Raw genomic sequence first — 12,861 nt, forward strand, 5'->3', positions numbered from 1 at the left:
CAGGCCAGCTATGTTGCCTGTGAAGTCTCCTCTGCAATACTGAGGAGAAATCACCATGTCAAGGGAGGGCGCTTGGGTGAGAGGTAATTGATGACACAAGGTCTTTCCATCAGCAGAGGCAAGAGAGGCAAGAACAGGTTCTGCTGTGCAACTATTCTAGGGAGCAGCGGCTGCAAAGAGAAGGTGGGAATGAGCTGTGGACAGTGTGCTCCTGGTAGAGAAACTGGCTTGAGCAAATGCCAGGAGGCAGGAAGGAGCAATCCATACTAGGAGAGGCCGCAGCTTGACTCTATGGGACACATTAAGAATGGTGTCCTCTGGAGTTGTGTAATGGGAAGCAATGAGACAAGGAGTTGTGTAATGGGTAGCAATGAGACAAGCTCTGGCTGCACCAGAGCCTCTCAGCTGGAGCAGAGAAGGAATCAGCAGAGGACAGGGAAGAAACTAACAATGTATGGATTTTCCACTCTCCGCCTTCCTCCCTGGGGACAGAGTCTTAATTTAGAACCGGATCTGCAACTCTGGTTGCTGCAGGGAAATCACGCCCTGAGTTTCCCAGGCAGGGCAGCTCACCAAGGACTGTACCTGTGTGATTTCTCTGGCATTCTTCTCGGGCTCATGCAACCTAAAAAGGAAAGAGACACAGATAAAAATATCCACACTATCTCAAGTGCTCGTGCAAATTGATAAGAATAACATTTAGGTTCCACTTCCTATATGGATAGAGGATGCGGATGAATGATTCACAACAGAAATACAACTGCTTATCAAATGTTTGGACAAGGGGACCCATCTCACTAACAAGGATTTTTAAACAATGTACTGTTTTGTTGTTGTTTTGTCCTTTTTTTTTCAAACTTATATTGACCAGGAAATTTAAAAATGGTAATGCTCAGAGAAGGTAGTCTGGGGAGGTTATGGTGACAATGACTGGTGCTTTCATAACACCGCTGTTGGGAGACACAAGCCAGTGCCACCCTTTCAGGGAGCAGCTGACAAAATCAAGAGAATCTATTGACTCATAACTGCACTTTGTTGTGAGGAATTCAATATATATACAAACACACACACACACACACACACACACACACATTCAATATATATAATGCTTTCAGAAGCCGGGCATGGTAGTGTACATCTAGCCTGGACAACTTAGTAAGACACTACCTCAAAATAAAAAAGAGATGAGGATGTAGTACAGAGCAAAGGCCCTGGGTCCCATTTTCAGTACTGCAGAACAAACAAACCAAATCAAACCAAATCAAAATAGAATCTTTGTGTATGAAGACATGTGGCCTGAGCAGGATGGGGGGCCGGGGTTATACCTGGGGTCTCTGCCAATTGGGACCAGTTTAGGAAATTAGGATAAACCTATAGATTAAGACTTCAAAAATTTACGCCAGTTTTAAGTTACAAATGATTACACTGAGATGATAAGCAGAAAGGCAAGTCTCAAGTCTCTGTGGGATAATCTCGATGATGAAAAATGTGTGGTAAAACCGGAAGGAAAGTGCTAACAGCAGTAGTCTTTGTGGGGTATTTTTCTTCATTTTAGTTTCCATATTTTCCAAATGTTCTATATTATAAATATCTATGTATTACCGTTTAAAAAAAAGAGAGAGAGAAAGACCAAGATGTCCCAGTTAATCAAAAAAGTTGTTCATGCACTTGATTCTGTAATTGGAGGCTGTGGCTTGGCTGGCTGGAGGGTCATGGTCAAGGTGATGAGCCAAGCAGAGCCACCGGTTGGGCAGGAGTTGTATAAATTCCCAAGCCGGTGACTCTGGGGATGCCAGGCAGGGAAATGTCAGCACTGAGCAACGGGGCATGGCAGCGGGGTTATTAGTGGAGCTGGCATGAGTGCTTGGCTCAGAAGGCAGTTCTGGGGCATAGCAAATCCCACGTGGCCACAGACATAGCCCTCCAGGATTGGAGACAGGCTGGAGGGGAAGGGTGCAGATCTGTCCCCACCCTACCAGCTTCCAGGCCTTCTGTAGCTCCCCATGCCTGTCTGGTTCAGGTCTCCCTGGCCATCCTGCTCAGAAGCGCCATGTGGTCTGTTGTGCTGGCACCTGGGCTCACTCACTCTCCTGCCCTCATTTAGTCATTTACCCGCCCACCTACTGTTTCTGCACTGCATACTTTGACAAATGCCTCAAACAACCCCATGGCCACTTTTTCTTAGTTAACCTTCATGTATCCTTCAAGACTTCACTATGTTATGGGCTCCTTGGGAAGACGTCACTATCAGCACTGGACGGGCCAAATCCTCCTCTCTGACAATCTCAAAACTCCTAGCCTATCTTCAACTCTGCTTTGTGTCACTGTCTTTCATCCTGCCTCAACACGTACACAGACGCCCAATGAGTGACTTGGAATGAATGCTGGCCAAATTGCCTCAGAGCCTTTGCACCGACCCCCTTTCTTCAAGCTCTATTCTAATACTGAGTTCCTCTCTTAGAGCTTGATTTCTGACTAACCAGTTATCCATTTCTTTCTGCTTCATCCCTCCGAAGGTCTTTCTACTTCAGCGAATGGCACTGCTATGGTTTACCCTGGGTTCAAGCTAAAGTGGGAATCATCCCTGATTCTTCTCTCTTCCTTCTTGTCCCTGGTCTAATTCACTGCATGCTTGGCCCCATTTCCAAAATCCACACATCCAATCCAGCCATTCCTTCATCTGCCACATCCCAGCTCCCTAGGTTGCGTGTCTCCTGCCTCCATTCTCCACATTTAAAATGCATGGATGATGTCACCTTATTTTTCTGCTCAGAACACTCACACCCCACCACCACATCCGGTAGTGAAATCCATCTCTCACCCTAACCAGCAATGCTCTGCCACCCACTGGTCTGGATTTCCATCCCCACACCCCTTTCCTCTCTCCCTCCCTCCTTCCCTCTGCTCCAACTACTCTGGGCTCCTCCCCATCTCTGATCCTGTCCAAGTGCTCCTGCCTCAGGGCCTTGAAACTGGCTGTTCCCTGTCTGCTCTACTTTGGCCCCAGATAGCCCCAAGCAGAGCTGCTGATCCTTCAGCTGCCTTCTAAGAATCACTTCAGAGAGACCTTATTGCCCTCATCCCCACCCTCTATTCCATTCCTTCCCTGCCTTTCTTTATCTTGTCAGCCCTGCAACACATCCTTTATTAGGCTTCTGGCTTGCGCACTAAGCAGCCACTCAGAGGGATAGTGAGTTCCATGGAGGGACGAACCCTGTTTTGTTCACTTCTGAAGCCACAACATCTAGCACTGGGTGGGCACATGCTCAGCATGCCATAAAGATTTGCTGAATGAATGAATGAGCACTTCCCCTATCAGATCTCAAGTGGTAGAGGACCAGGCTTAGCATCTTTTCTGTTTCCCTTTCGATCCCCCAGCTCAAGCCTGGCACCAAGCTGGCCTCAATCCAGATGGATAAATGAGAGAATCACGGAAGCCTGAGAATAAATGAAGTGCACGTCTGACAAGGGAATAAATGGCCTGCTGGATGAACCCCAGTGCCCAATTAAGGGACTAGAGATGGAGCTCTCTCCTGTCTGAGCTGGAGATATGCAGACTAGCGTGGGCCTGCATATTCCTAACCACAGACATAACTAGAGTAGGTGCCTCATGCCTCATGGCCTGCAGCCTGAAGGGCCCTTTGAGCTCAAAGCATCGACCTCCCCCTCGCACACTCCCAGAGGGGAAAGCGTCTGATCCTAGCAAGCTGAGCCTGCTGCTGTCGAATGGGAAATGGCCATTGCCACTCACTCAGCAGCCATCACTTTGGTTTAGAGAGAGATGAAAGGAGCAAGTGATCTCATGGCTCCCTGGGCAGCATACGCTGGAGAAATGAGAAACAGGCAAAAAATGATCTGCTCCTCTAGGGAAGAAGGAAGACAGCAGGGGGAAAGTGGAGCCAGGATGGAAAGTACCACGTCAGTGGGAAGTCAAGGCTGGGAGTCTAATCCCAGCACTCCAACTGCAGGCCTTGGGCATGAATATCCTAGGACTTCTCTAGGCCTTGGTAGCCTCAACAATATGATTAGGGTTCCCCAAGTGTGGCAGCACCAGCATCCCAAGAACTCGCTGGAAATACAGGTTCTGAATCAGGGACTGCAAGATGCCGCTTATGGGATTCTGCTACATGCTCAAGTGCAAGACCCATGGTCCTATGAAAGATGGATGGTAATAAGTTACAAGGTAAAAATAAAAATCACTAATGGGATCATGTGTGTGAAGGGCCAGGTCAGTAAGCATAGTACAGTGGACCCTTGACTTACAAACTCAATTTGTTCATGAGCACTGGTTGTAACTCAAGCTGGTCAATTGAAGGCTCAGGCTCTTCTACACAGCCTTCTAAGTCTCTCTCCCATATAGTCTTAGGCCACACTTTCTTCCAGGCAGATCTCAGTGTCCTTAAGACATTGGCCCAGGATTTCCCAATTAACTCCATAGGAAAGGATGTTGTAACGTTCCTTTCGGAACTCTTTAAGGCTTAAATTTGTATCTGAGACCATCTGGAAGCACAAGTGGCTGGCATTCTGATCATAACACAAGACTTTGGTCATAAGTTAAAACTAAAATTCAGACCGTAAGCCAAGTTATCCGTATGTCAAGCCAGTTGTAACTTGAGGGTCCACTGTAAGTACTCAATAAATGGTAGCAGCAACTGCTATTGTGATTATTGTCACTGACATCGACACTGTTCTTTTCTTCCAAAACTTCACTGTGTAAGACAAATAAAGAGTAAGTAAAGCAACAAAAACAAAACAGGAGAGAGAAAGAAGAAGAGGAGGAAGAAGTTTTGGGGATGCAGAGAGGGCAGGACTCAGTGTAAACAGTGGTGAGGGATGGCGTTCATCCCTTGGTTCACTGGCTCCTTTAACAAACCTCAGTGGAGCCCCTACCCATTCCAGGGATGGTGCCACATCAGGAGCTATTAGCTGTGAACATGAGGAACATGGTTCCTATCCCCAAGAAGGGTGGTATAAAATGAGGATGGCTGCAGAGAAACCTCGAACATACCAGCATAGGCTCACAGGAAGCCCCTGGCCCTGGAGGTCATGTCCTCACTGACTCAGAAAGAACAGGAGGTAACTGGGTGGAAGGACACAAAACTAGGGGCTATGGTTTTCAGATTCCACTGTGCCTGCTGCCCTTGGAACTATGGGAATCCTGGGTGGTGCCTGTGGGAGACATATCCCAGGAAAGAGGCCAGGGTGCAGGGGCCAGAAAAGCAAGGTTCCCAAGTGTGGCACGAGGGGCCCAGCATGGCTAGAGCAAGGCCCAGGAAGGGTGGGAGTGAAAATGTCCAACTCAGCAGAGGCTGGGCCATAAGGACTTTATCTGGAGGGCCATGGTGTATGCATGTGTATGTGGAGGAGTCACTGAAGATTTTCCAGCAAAGGATGAAGGACTTTCCAAAAAAGGATTCCCCTGGAAAAGTGGGTACCAAGTGTGGGAATGTGAAAGGTAAAGGGTCAAGGGGACAGTGTTCCCTGGAGGAAGTGAGGGTGCTGCTTGTTTGGGGAAGAGGAGGTCTGGAGGTTGGGCAAAGTTCAGCCCAGGAAACTGTCTATGGAGTCCCAAGCAGAAAGCAGGCTTTATCTCAAGGGCACTGGGAACTCTGTTGCTGGCAGAAAAGAAGCAAATGAAGCTTCCCAGAGTCCCACTGGGCAGGTGAGATGGTCCTGCTCCATGCAACTTCAGTGCTAGTGGTTTCCTTATCACCTGCAGCTCGCCTACCCCCAACTCAGGACATACCACCTCATCGCTCCCAGTCTTGGTATTGTCCTCGACTCTCCATCCAATCCATCAGCAAGTGCCTTCAAAATATACCCAGAATGTGACCATTTCTCATCACCCTGCTCCAGACTCCCATCCTTTGCTTGAACCTCACCAGCTGCAGCCTTCACCATTACTTCCTATACCCCAGTTTCCACTTGAGGTGTTTTTTTTTTGGTACTGGGTATCAAACTCAGGACCTTGTGCTTTCGAGGCAGGTGGTGGAATCAATGAGCTAAATCCCTGGCCCAGGATGATACCTTTAAAATAAAAGGTTGCTCAATCCCTTCTATGGCTCATCCTCCTCTAGGGAGTAAAAATCCTTCAAACAGTGACAGGCCCTAGACCCTCCAATCCAGATCCCCAGTTTCCGCTCTGCAACTCTGAAATCCAGAAAGCTCTAAAAAGTGAAAGATTTATACAACTCCTTTGGTGGCAAAACCTGACTTGAAGTAACCTGAGGCTGTTTACAATTTTATTTATCACCTTTGGGACAGATGTCCATGTTTACATGCAGCCACCTACATTCACTGGATAAACTATGCAGTGCCATCCTCACTCTGTTGGGATGAATACTGTATATGAAGGCTTCCTAAAAGCTGAGAAAGTCTTTTACTAAAAGGTTTGCAGCACATTTGCCTTTCCCTCTGCTCCAACCACACTGTACATTGTACCCCAGGGCCTTGGCCAAGCCTGCTCTCTCCTCCAGCACGCTGCTCATGGTCACAGCTCTACTCAGATGAGCTCCCGAGAGGCAGCCCCTTCCTCTGCCTAAGGCAGCCCCCTCCATATGCCTCCATCTGCTATGTGCTAGAGTTCTCTCCACCTGATAGGACATTTTGGATCATTTTTCTTCCATACTCATTGTCCTGACCATGAAGGCCTACACTCAGTTGTGTTTAGTGCTGTGTCCCCACACCCAGAGCTGAGCTGCACAGAGTAGGGCTCTGCAACACATTACAGAAAATGTGAATCAACAGACTAATGTGCCCTCTGTGACACAATGCCATCACCTTGAGACAGTGAGGGACTAAAGGGAGCTTTTGCTAAAAAGCACTGACATTTCACTTAAGCCTGCTGATCCAAAATGGGTAATGAAAAGCAGGGCAAAGTTTGGCATAGTTGCCTTCATTTTATATCTGCCTCCTTTAGTACCTTAAACTTTGGGTCAGATCTCTGCTCAGCTCTGCACCTAAGCATGTTAATCACTTAAGGAGAAGGTCTAAAAATGGGTTTATTAGCTCTAATTTACCTAACTTATCTCATCCTCCTTCAAGACTGAGGACACAATGGTAAGTCTAAAGTATTTTCAAGATTGACAGGGACATTCAGTTGTCAGCTTTTATAATATCCTCTTCCAGACCCCTGGAGCAATGCCTAGAAGTCTCCAGTCATTGCCCTAAACCTGCAGAGCCTTGGCACGCAGACTACCCCATGATGGGCCCCACCCAACCCCAAGCAGGAGGAATCATCTCATGGGAACCAGACTGCCCCTGCAACCCACAAGGATTTCTCCAGCACCACCCTGTAGAACCAGACCTGAGATAATGATCACACCCCAGCTCACCACACCAATCGAGCTGTCCCCTTTCCTGTTAACAGGCCAGCCTGACCTTCTCCAACAGAGCTGTGTATCCTTCAGCTCTTCTCCTCAAGCTGAAGTCCCTCTCCCATTTTTCTCTTCCTTCTCAAAGCTTGTGCCTGTGTGTTTGTGCTCTTTGGCTCAGCCTTAATGTCTTTTCTTGCTGAGACACAAATTCCTATGTGTACGGCACCACTTGAGCTCCTGACCAAGGTTTATCCACCACACTGACATTGCCCAGGCCATGCTGCGCCCATACTGAAAGAAGGAAGCAGTCAGTGTACGATTTGGGTCTGGGGAGGATGAGTATGTGGTACATGCAGGATGTCTGTGAGCACAGGAAGGCTGTGAGTTTCTTCACTGTCCACATGGGAGTAGATAAGGGCCTTGCTGTCTGTGGATAGCAGGCAAGCAATGTGTGCCACTCACTGTGCACTAAAACCTACTCATTTGCAGCAATAACTTAACAGGCCTGTGCAAGCAGGTTACAAAGGGAACAAACAGGAATGGCCAACGGGCACATGAATGTGCTGTGGTTTGGGAGCTGACATACACCAAATAATAGCTGTGAGAGCATCCCCACTCAGTGATGCCCTTACCTTGTAGAAGAAGTGGATCCCTTGGCTGAAAAGGGAAAAGAAACAAAAGCCAGTTATTTAACCAGAAGTCTTTAATGCGAGGCAAAGGTCTACCACCAGGGATATGGGAGGAATTACTGAAATCTTATGTTGGGAACCACAGGGAACCCCATGGCCACCCAAGTGGATGTTCTAGATGGTCCATCATCTTCCACAGGAGGCCCAGGAGGAGTAAGCCCGCCCTTCCCTTTCTGTCTTTCCACTTCTGGGAGATGCCAAGGGTCCCAGAGGCCTGGAAGAGACCAGCTGCCCTGCTCTCTGTGGACCAACACACCCACTGTGTGACCCTAGGTGGGTCATTACCGTCTCTGAGCTTCTGTAACTCACAGGGTCGGCCTGGGCATCCATTTATTTACATGTTACAGCATCATTTTCCAAGAAGGAAAGTGTGTTTTGTCTGCTTCAGAGGTTGACACCTGTGATACAGGGAACCCCACAGAGAAGCCTCTGGGGCTCAGGAGCCATCTGACTCCCATTTTGCTGTAAAATTGTAATTAAAAAGCAGCACACACCCCCAAATGTGCTCAGCGCCACACTTCCACAGGCGTGGGCCACCACAGTGCGACCACTCTGGCTGCCCATTACGCAGGCTGGGCTGGGCAGGGGCTCCACCTTGAGGTGAGCAGTCCAGTAGCTTTGGCATCTCATGGCTAAATGGAGGCCCAGGGGTCCAAGTGCTGGGACCTGAGACATCTCTGGGAATCAAGTGACTGGACGATGAATGTCCTCACATTACACCAGAGACTGGGTGACTCTCCAGGCTCACATAGCTGGCAAGTCGTAGAGTTGAAATGGGGACATTTACTGTGGGTGTTGACAGGTAGAGGAGGAGTGGAGCCTTCAAGGGCCCAAGTGGGATGAGGGAAGACTCTTCAGGGTGGAGGGAGATGATAAACACAGTGGCCCTAACACAGTCCTTAGCTTTGAGTCCTAGCCCTACCTTTCAGCTGTGAGGCTGAGCAAGCTTTATAACATTCCCATGCCTAAGTCTCCTCATCTGTAAAATGGGCTAGAAACACCTCCCCTGAGGTCTGTGGTGAGGACTGTGTTACTACTGCAAGGCACAGGAGCAGCACAGGCACATGGTAATGGCAGAGTGAGTGCGGGTTGTCACTATCCCCAGAGCTTGGGTGGAGAGCTGGGCTCCACACACAGATCTACCACTCAGGGGCTGGGGGGGTTTCAGGTCCCCTTTCCTCTGTAGCACCAGGCCAGACCCCACAGTGGTGAGCTGATCTCACATGTGCCAGAGTGGAGCACGGTACCCAGGGCTGAGCCTCAGAGAGGAGGGATGGGATCTCACCAAGGGCTGCTACAAATGCTTGTCACCCTGGGTAGGCAGGGGCCCTGTTTCCCCCCAGCTGAGGCCCTTCCTGTGTGAGGCTCTCCCGTGAACCATTAGGTAGAGGTAGCGGGGCCAGAGTAGCGGGGCCCGACTCAAGCCCTCCCAGATGGCAGCTTGGGGCCCTATCTCAGAGCAGAGCCCTTTGGCCAGCCCAGGAGGGGCAGAAACTGGAGCAGAGGGGGAGGGGTGCAGAAGGGATTTGTGCCTGGTGCCTGATATGCCCGTCCAAGCTTAGCCAGGTGCCCAGCGTAGCACGGCAGCTTGCAGCAGCGCTTGTCACTGCAGGCTATGGCTCATGTTGGGTCACAAGAAACATTTTTAACAGGAAAGAGGACAGAATATGACCAAAAAGAAAATACCAGCGTTTCAATTTTATATAAAGGGGTGTGTTGGGTTGAGACATGAAATGTTATTTCAATCGCTCGCAGTAAAAAAAAAAAAGGTTTTAGAAATACCAGCTTAAAATCAACTCCTCCAAGCATGGAAGAGAACATGCTCTGACTTAGGTACTAGGATGTATCAGACCCATTGTTTCACAGGGGCTCACTTGGGCCTCGTAACTATCCTCCAAGACAGGGGTTGCTAGCCCATTTCACAGATGAGGAAACTGAGGCACATGGAGGCCCAGCCAGTTGTTTACAGTGTATAACAAGGATCTGAACCTATGGTTTGCTTGACTTCAGAGTCAAAAGCCTGGTCATATCGACAGCCACACACATGAGCACAAACAAGGGGAAGATGTCCTGGGGTGGCACATCCCACAGGGGTTTTCTGAGAGGAGATCATGTACCAACTGCAGGAGCTGACATTCACTAAGCACTCATGGGCCAGGTCATTCCCTAACATTTCACACACAGTATCCATGCAGCCTCTAGCTCCCCTGCCCTAGAGGTAGGTGGGACTATTAGTCCTTTCTCTTCTAACCTCTTACCCAGGGCTGGACATGGAACAAACCAGAAGCCTAAGCAGCTCCTGGAAAAGACTGCTCCTCCCTGAAGCCCATAATAAGAGTCTCTAAGTCCCCTCTTTCCACACTGGCATCTTCCCTCCTCCCACCTCAGTAGTGGTCCCAGGAAGACACGAGGCCTGGGGCAGTGATGGCCATTCTGCAATCACAAGGGCAACTCCATGGTTGACCCTCCAAACTCCATGGTGAAGCTGCTCACCAGTCCAGCACTGCTGCCTCTGGCATTTCTGTCAAGGTAAGTCACTGCTGCCTAGGGCACCTAGTAGCCACACCCTCTGGGAAAGACAACCCAGGGGCAAACCTTAGGGAGGAAGCAGAGAGTCCACTCACCTTTTTTCTGCCTGATTCGGAGGAGGTAGAGGGTCGCCATCAGCAGGACTACCAACAAGGTGCACACCACACCCACCACGATAAAGATGTTCCAGTTGTCTTTGGCATTTTTCTCTGCACGGAAGAGAGGCTTCACGTAAGTAGATTAAAAAGAGAAAAATAAAAGCTCACTCCTCTTCCCACTGCTACGCAGATGACTGCTTCTCCTATTGATGGAGAACATCTGGCTGGGCCTTCTCAGATGACTCCAGCCACATGAGCACATATAGGGTCTGCACACACTTGCCCATGACGGTCATTCAGGAGTGGTATAAACGCTATGCTGGGGGCCAGGAGGGAAAATGCGTGCTGCTGACATACATAGAGGATGCCAGCTGCAAGATGAGTGCAGTTACCTCATTCCCACAGAATAGAAGCACACTCCTAACCTGGAGTAACAAGAGGGGCCACAACAGCAGCAAAGACCCATCTCAGACTCTCAATCAGCAACTGGCTGTCAAACAAGGCACTAGGGTCGAGCAGGAAAAGCATGGATATGCCAGCTGGCTAGGGGACACTGTAGATGCTCAGGGGCTGACCACTCATCTGTGCCTGGGACCTAGCCCACAGCCTAGGAGCTCTCCATTAGGACACACAAGAAGGACACAGTGCCGTGGGGGCCCAGGGCAGTCTGAAGGTCCTAGGGCACCATGGTTAGTCAGGGGCAGGGGTCAGAGCCACAGACACATGGATTCAAATCAATGCCTTAAGTAGATGTCTGATTTTGGGCAAAGCAGCTGAGCCTCTCTCCTGTGTTGGCTTCCTCTGGTGTTACTGAGGCCAAAAATAATCTCTACCCCATTGGTTAACTCTGAGACTACCTAAATAACCAGTTACCCAACTGACTCTCTGATCCCTTCTAAAAGTATTTGCTGATGGGCCGGGGATTTAGCTCAGGGGTTCAGGCGCTTACCTCGCAAGTGCAAGGTCCTGAGTTCGATCCCTGGTACCCACCCCCCAAAAAAAAACCCCTGAAGTATTTGTTGAGTCCCTACTATGTGTTTAGGAGAACAGAAGTGCGACCTTTGTCCTTAATGATTGTGTTTTTGGCCTTGAAATACTCTTCAGCTGAGAGACTGTCCCAGGAAACAGCCGCATGTGGGCAGAATATATGCAAGGAAGTTCACTACAGCATCAACTGTCCCTGAGTCCATCTGCAAGCATCCTGAATGCCCCTACCCAGTGGCAGGCACACAATATCAGCTAGATATCAGGCAGAGTCTAGGAGTGAGGGAGGTGGGGTGGGGGCACAGGAACAACAATGTAACCACTGTTACACTGGGGAAGGAAACAGGCAGGACACCATGAAAGGATGGTCCCCTCCCTCTCTTTTCTTCCTTAATATCTATTTGCATCAAAAATCCACTGAGATATGTTATCAAACTCTACAGTAGAGACTCTTGGAGTGTGAGGTTCGGGGGAGGGAAGCTGATGTTAAAGTTGTACTTTATGCTTATAGACTTCTATATTATTCTATACTAAGCCTGAATATTATTTTTAACATTTTTTTTAAAAATTAAGATAAGGTCTAAAAACAGCTAGTTAGCTAGAGAGGTGGCCTCACCAGGGGTGGTATCCATGCCCTCCTTTTTTGTGGGGACAGAGACTGGCACGGTCAGGTTTCTGGTGGCTGCTGGCTGCCCATCATGCTCCACCTGGCAGGTGAGCACTACTTTCTCCCTGTGAGTAGATAAATTCACCAAGATCCAGCTTGTCCAGTTGTAGGTCCCATCCTTGTTCTCTGTGACATTAGAGGACGTTTCTGTCCGGGACACATTTCCATTCTCCAACCAGGTGAGCTTCAGTCTTTGGGGGTAGAACTTCTTCACCTGGCAGGTGACGTTCACCTGGTTCTCTGTCATTGTGGGCTGCTGGGTGACCTCCAAGGTGGGTGGAACTGAAACAGCACAGGCAGAAGCTCTGACCTTATGGCATGGACAGGTCACAGAGGAAGGGCTGGAGAGCTGAGCTCCCACCAGAAAGGCAAGGGCACCACCTGGGACCGTGCTAGGCATGCAGCAGGGGCTCAAACATTGAGGGTTTGTGCATGAATGAAGTCACTAAGCACAGCACCTACCACACAGTAGGTGCTCAAGGACTGGTGGTTCTTATAAGGCTAATAATGAGTGAAATCAACAAGTGCAACTCCTGACATGCAGTCAGAATGCAATGACTGGAGCAGAATAAATTTAA

General features: G+C 49.1%; 1 protein-coding gene across 9 annotated transcripts in view; it reads right to left on the reverse strand.

The window, feature by feature from the left end:
- Sirpa (signal regulatory protein alpha) overlaps positions 1-12,861 on the reverse strand; it is a 44,416-nt gene that overhangs the window by 4,320 nt on the left and 27,235 nt on the right. For 3 of the 9 annotated variants that reach the window (XM_087188738.1, XM_087188739.1, XM_087188740.1), the window contains exons 5-8: positions 12,233-12,565; positions 10,630-10,743; positions 7,949-7,973; positions 586-625 (exon numbers count right to left, since the gene is read on the reverse strand). In XM_087188738.1, the coding sequence (XP_087044864.1) occupies positions 586-625; positions 7,949-7,973; positions 10,630-10,743; positions 12,233-12,565 (512 nt within the window). Of the gene's footprint in view, positions 1-573; positions 626-7,948; positions 7,974-10,629; positions 10,744-12,232; positions 12,566-12,861 lie in introns of all 9 variants that reach the window. The other 6 variants (XM_013070682.3, XM_087188736.1, XM_087188737.1 and 3 more) reach the window with 3 other exon arrangements.

Source organism: Heterocephalus glaber, unplaced genomic scaffold (assembly GCF_053883595.1).
Source record: "Heterocephalus glaber isolate CG9 unplaced genomic scaffold, H.glaber_assembly_v1.0 deba00001532, whole genome shotgun sequence".
Classification (NCBI taxonomy): Eukaryota; Metazoa; Chordata; class Mammalia; order Rodentia; family Bathyergidae; genus Heterocephalus; species Heterocephalus glaber.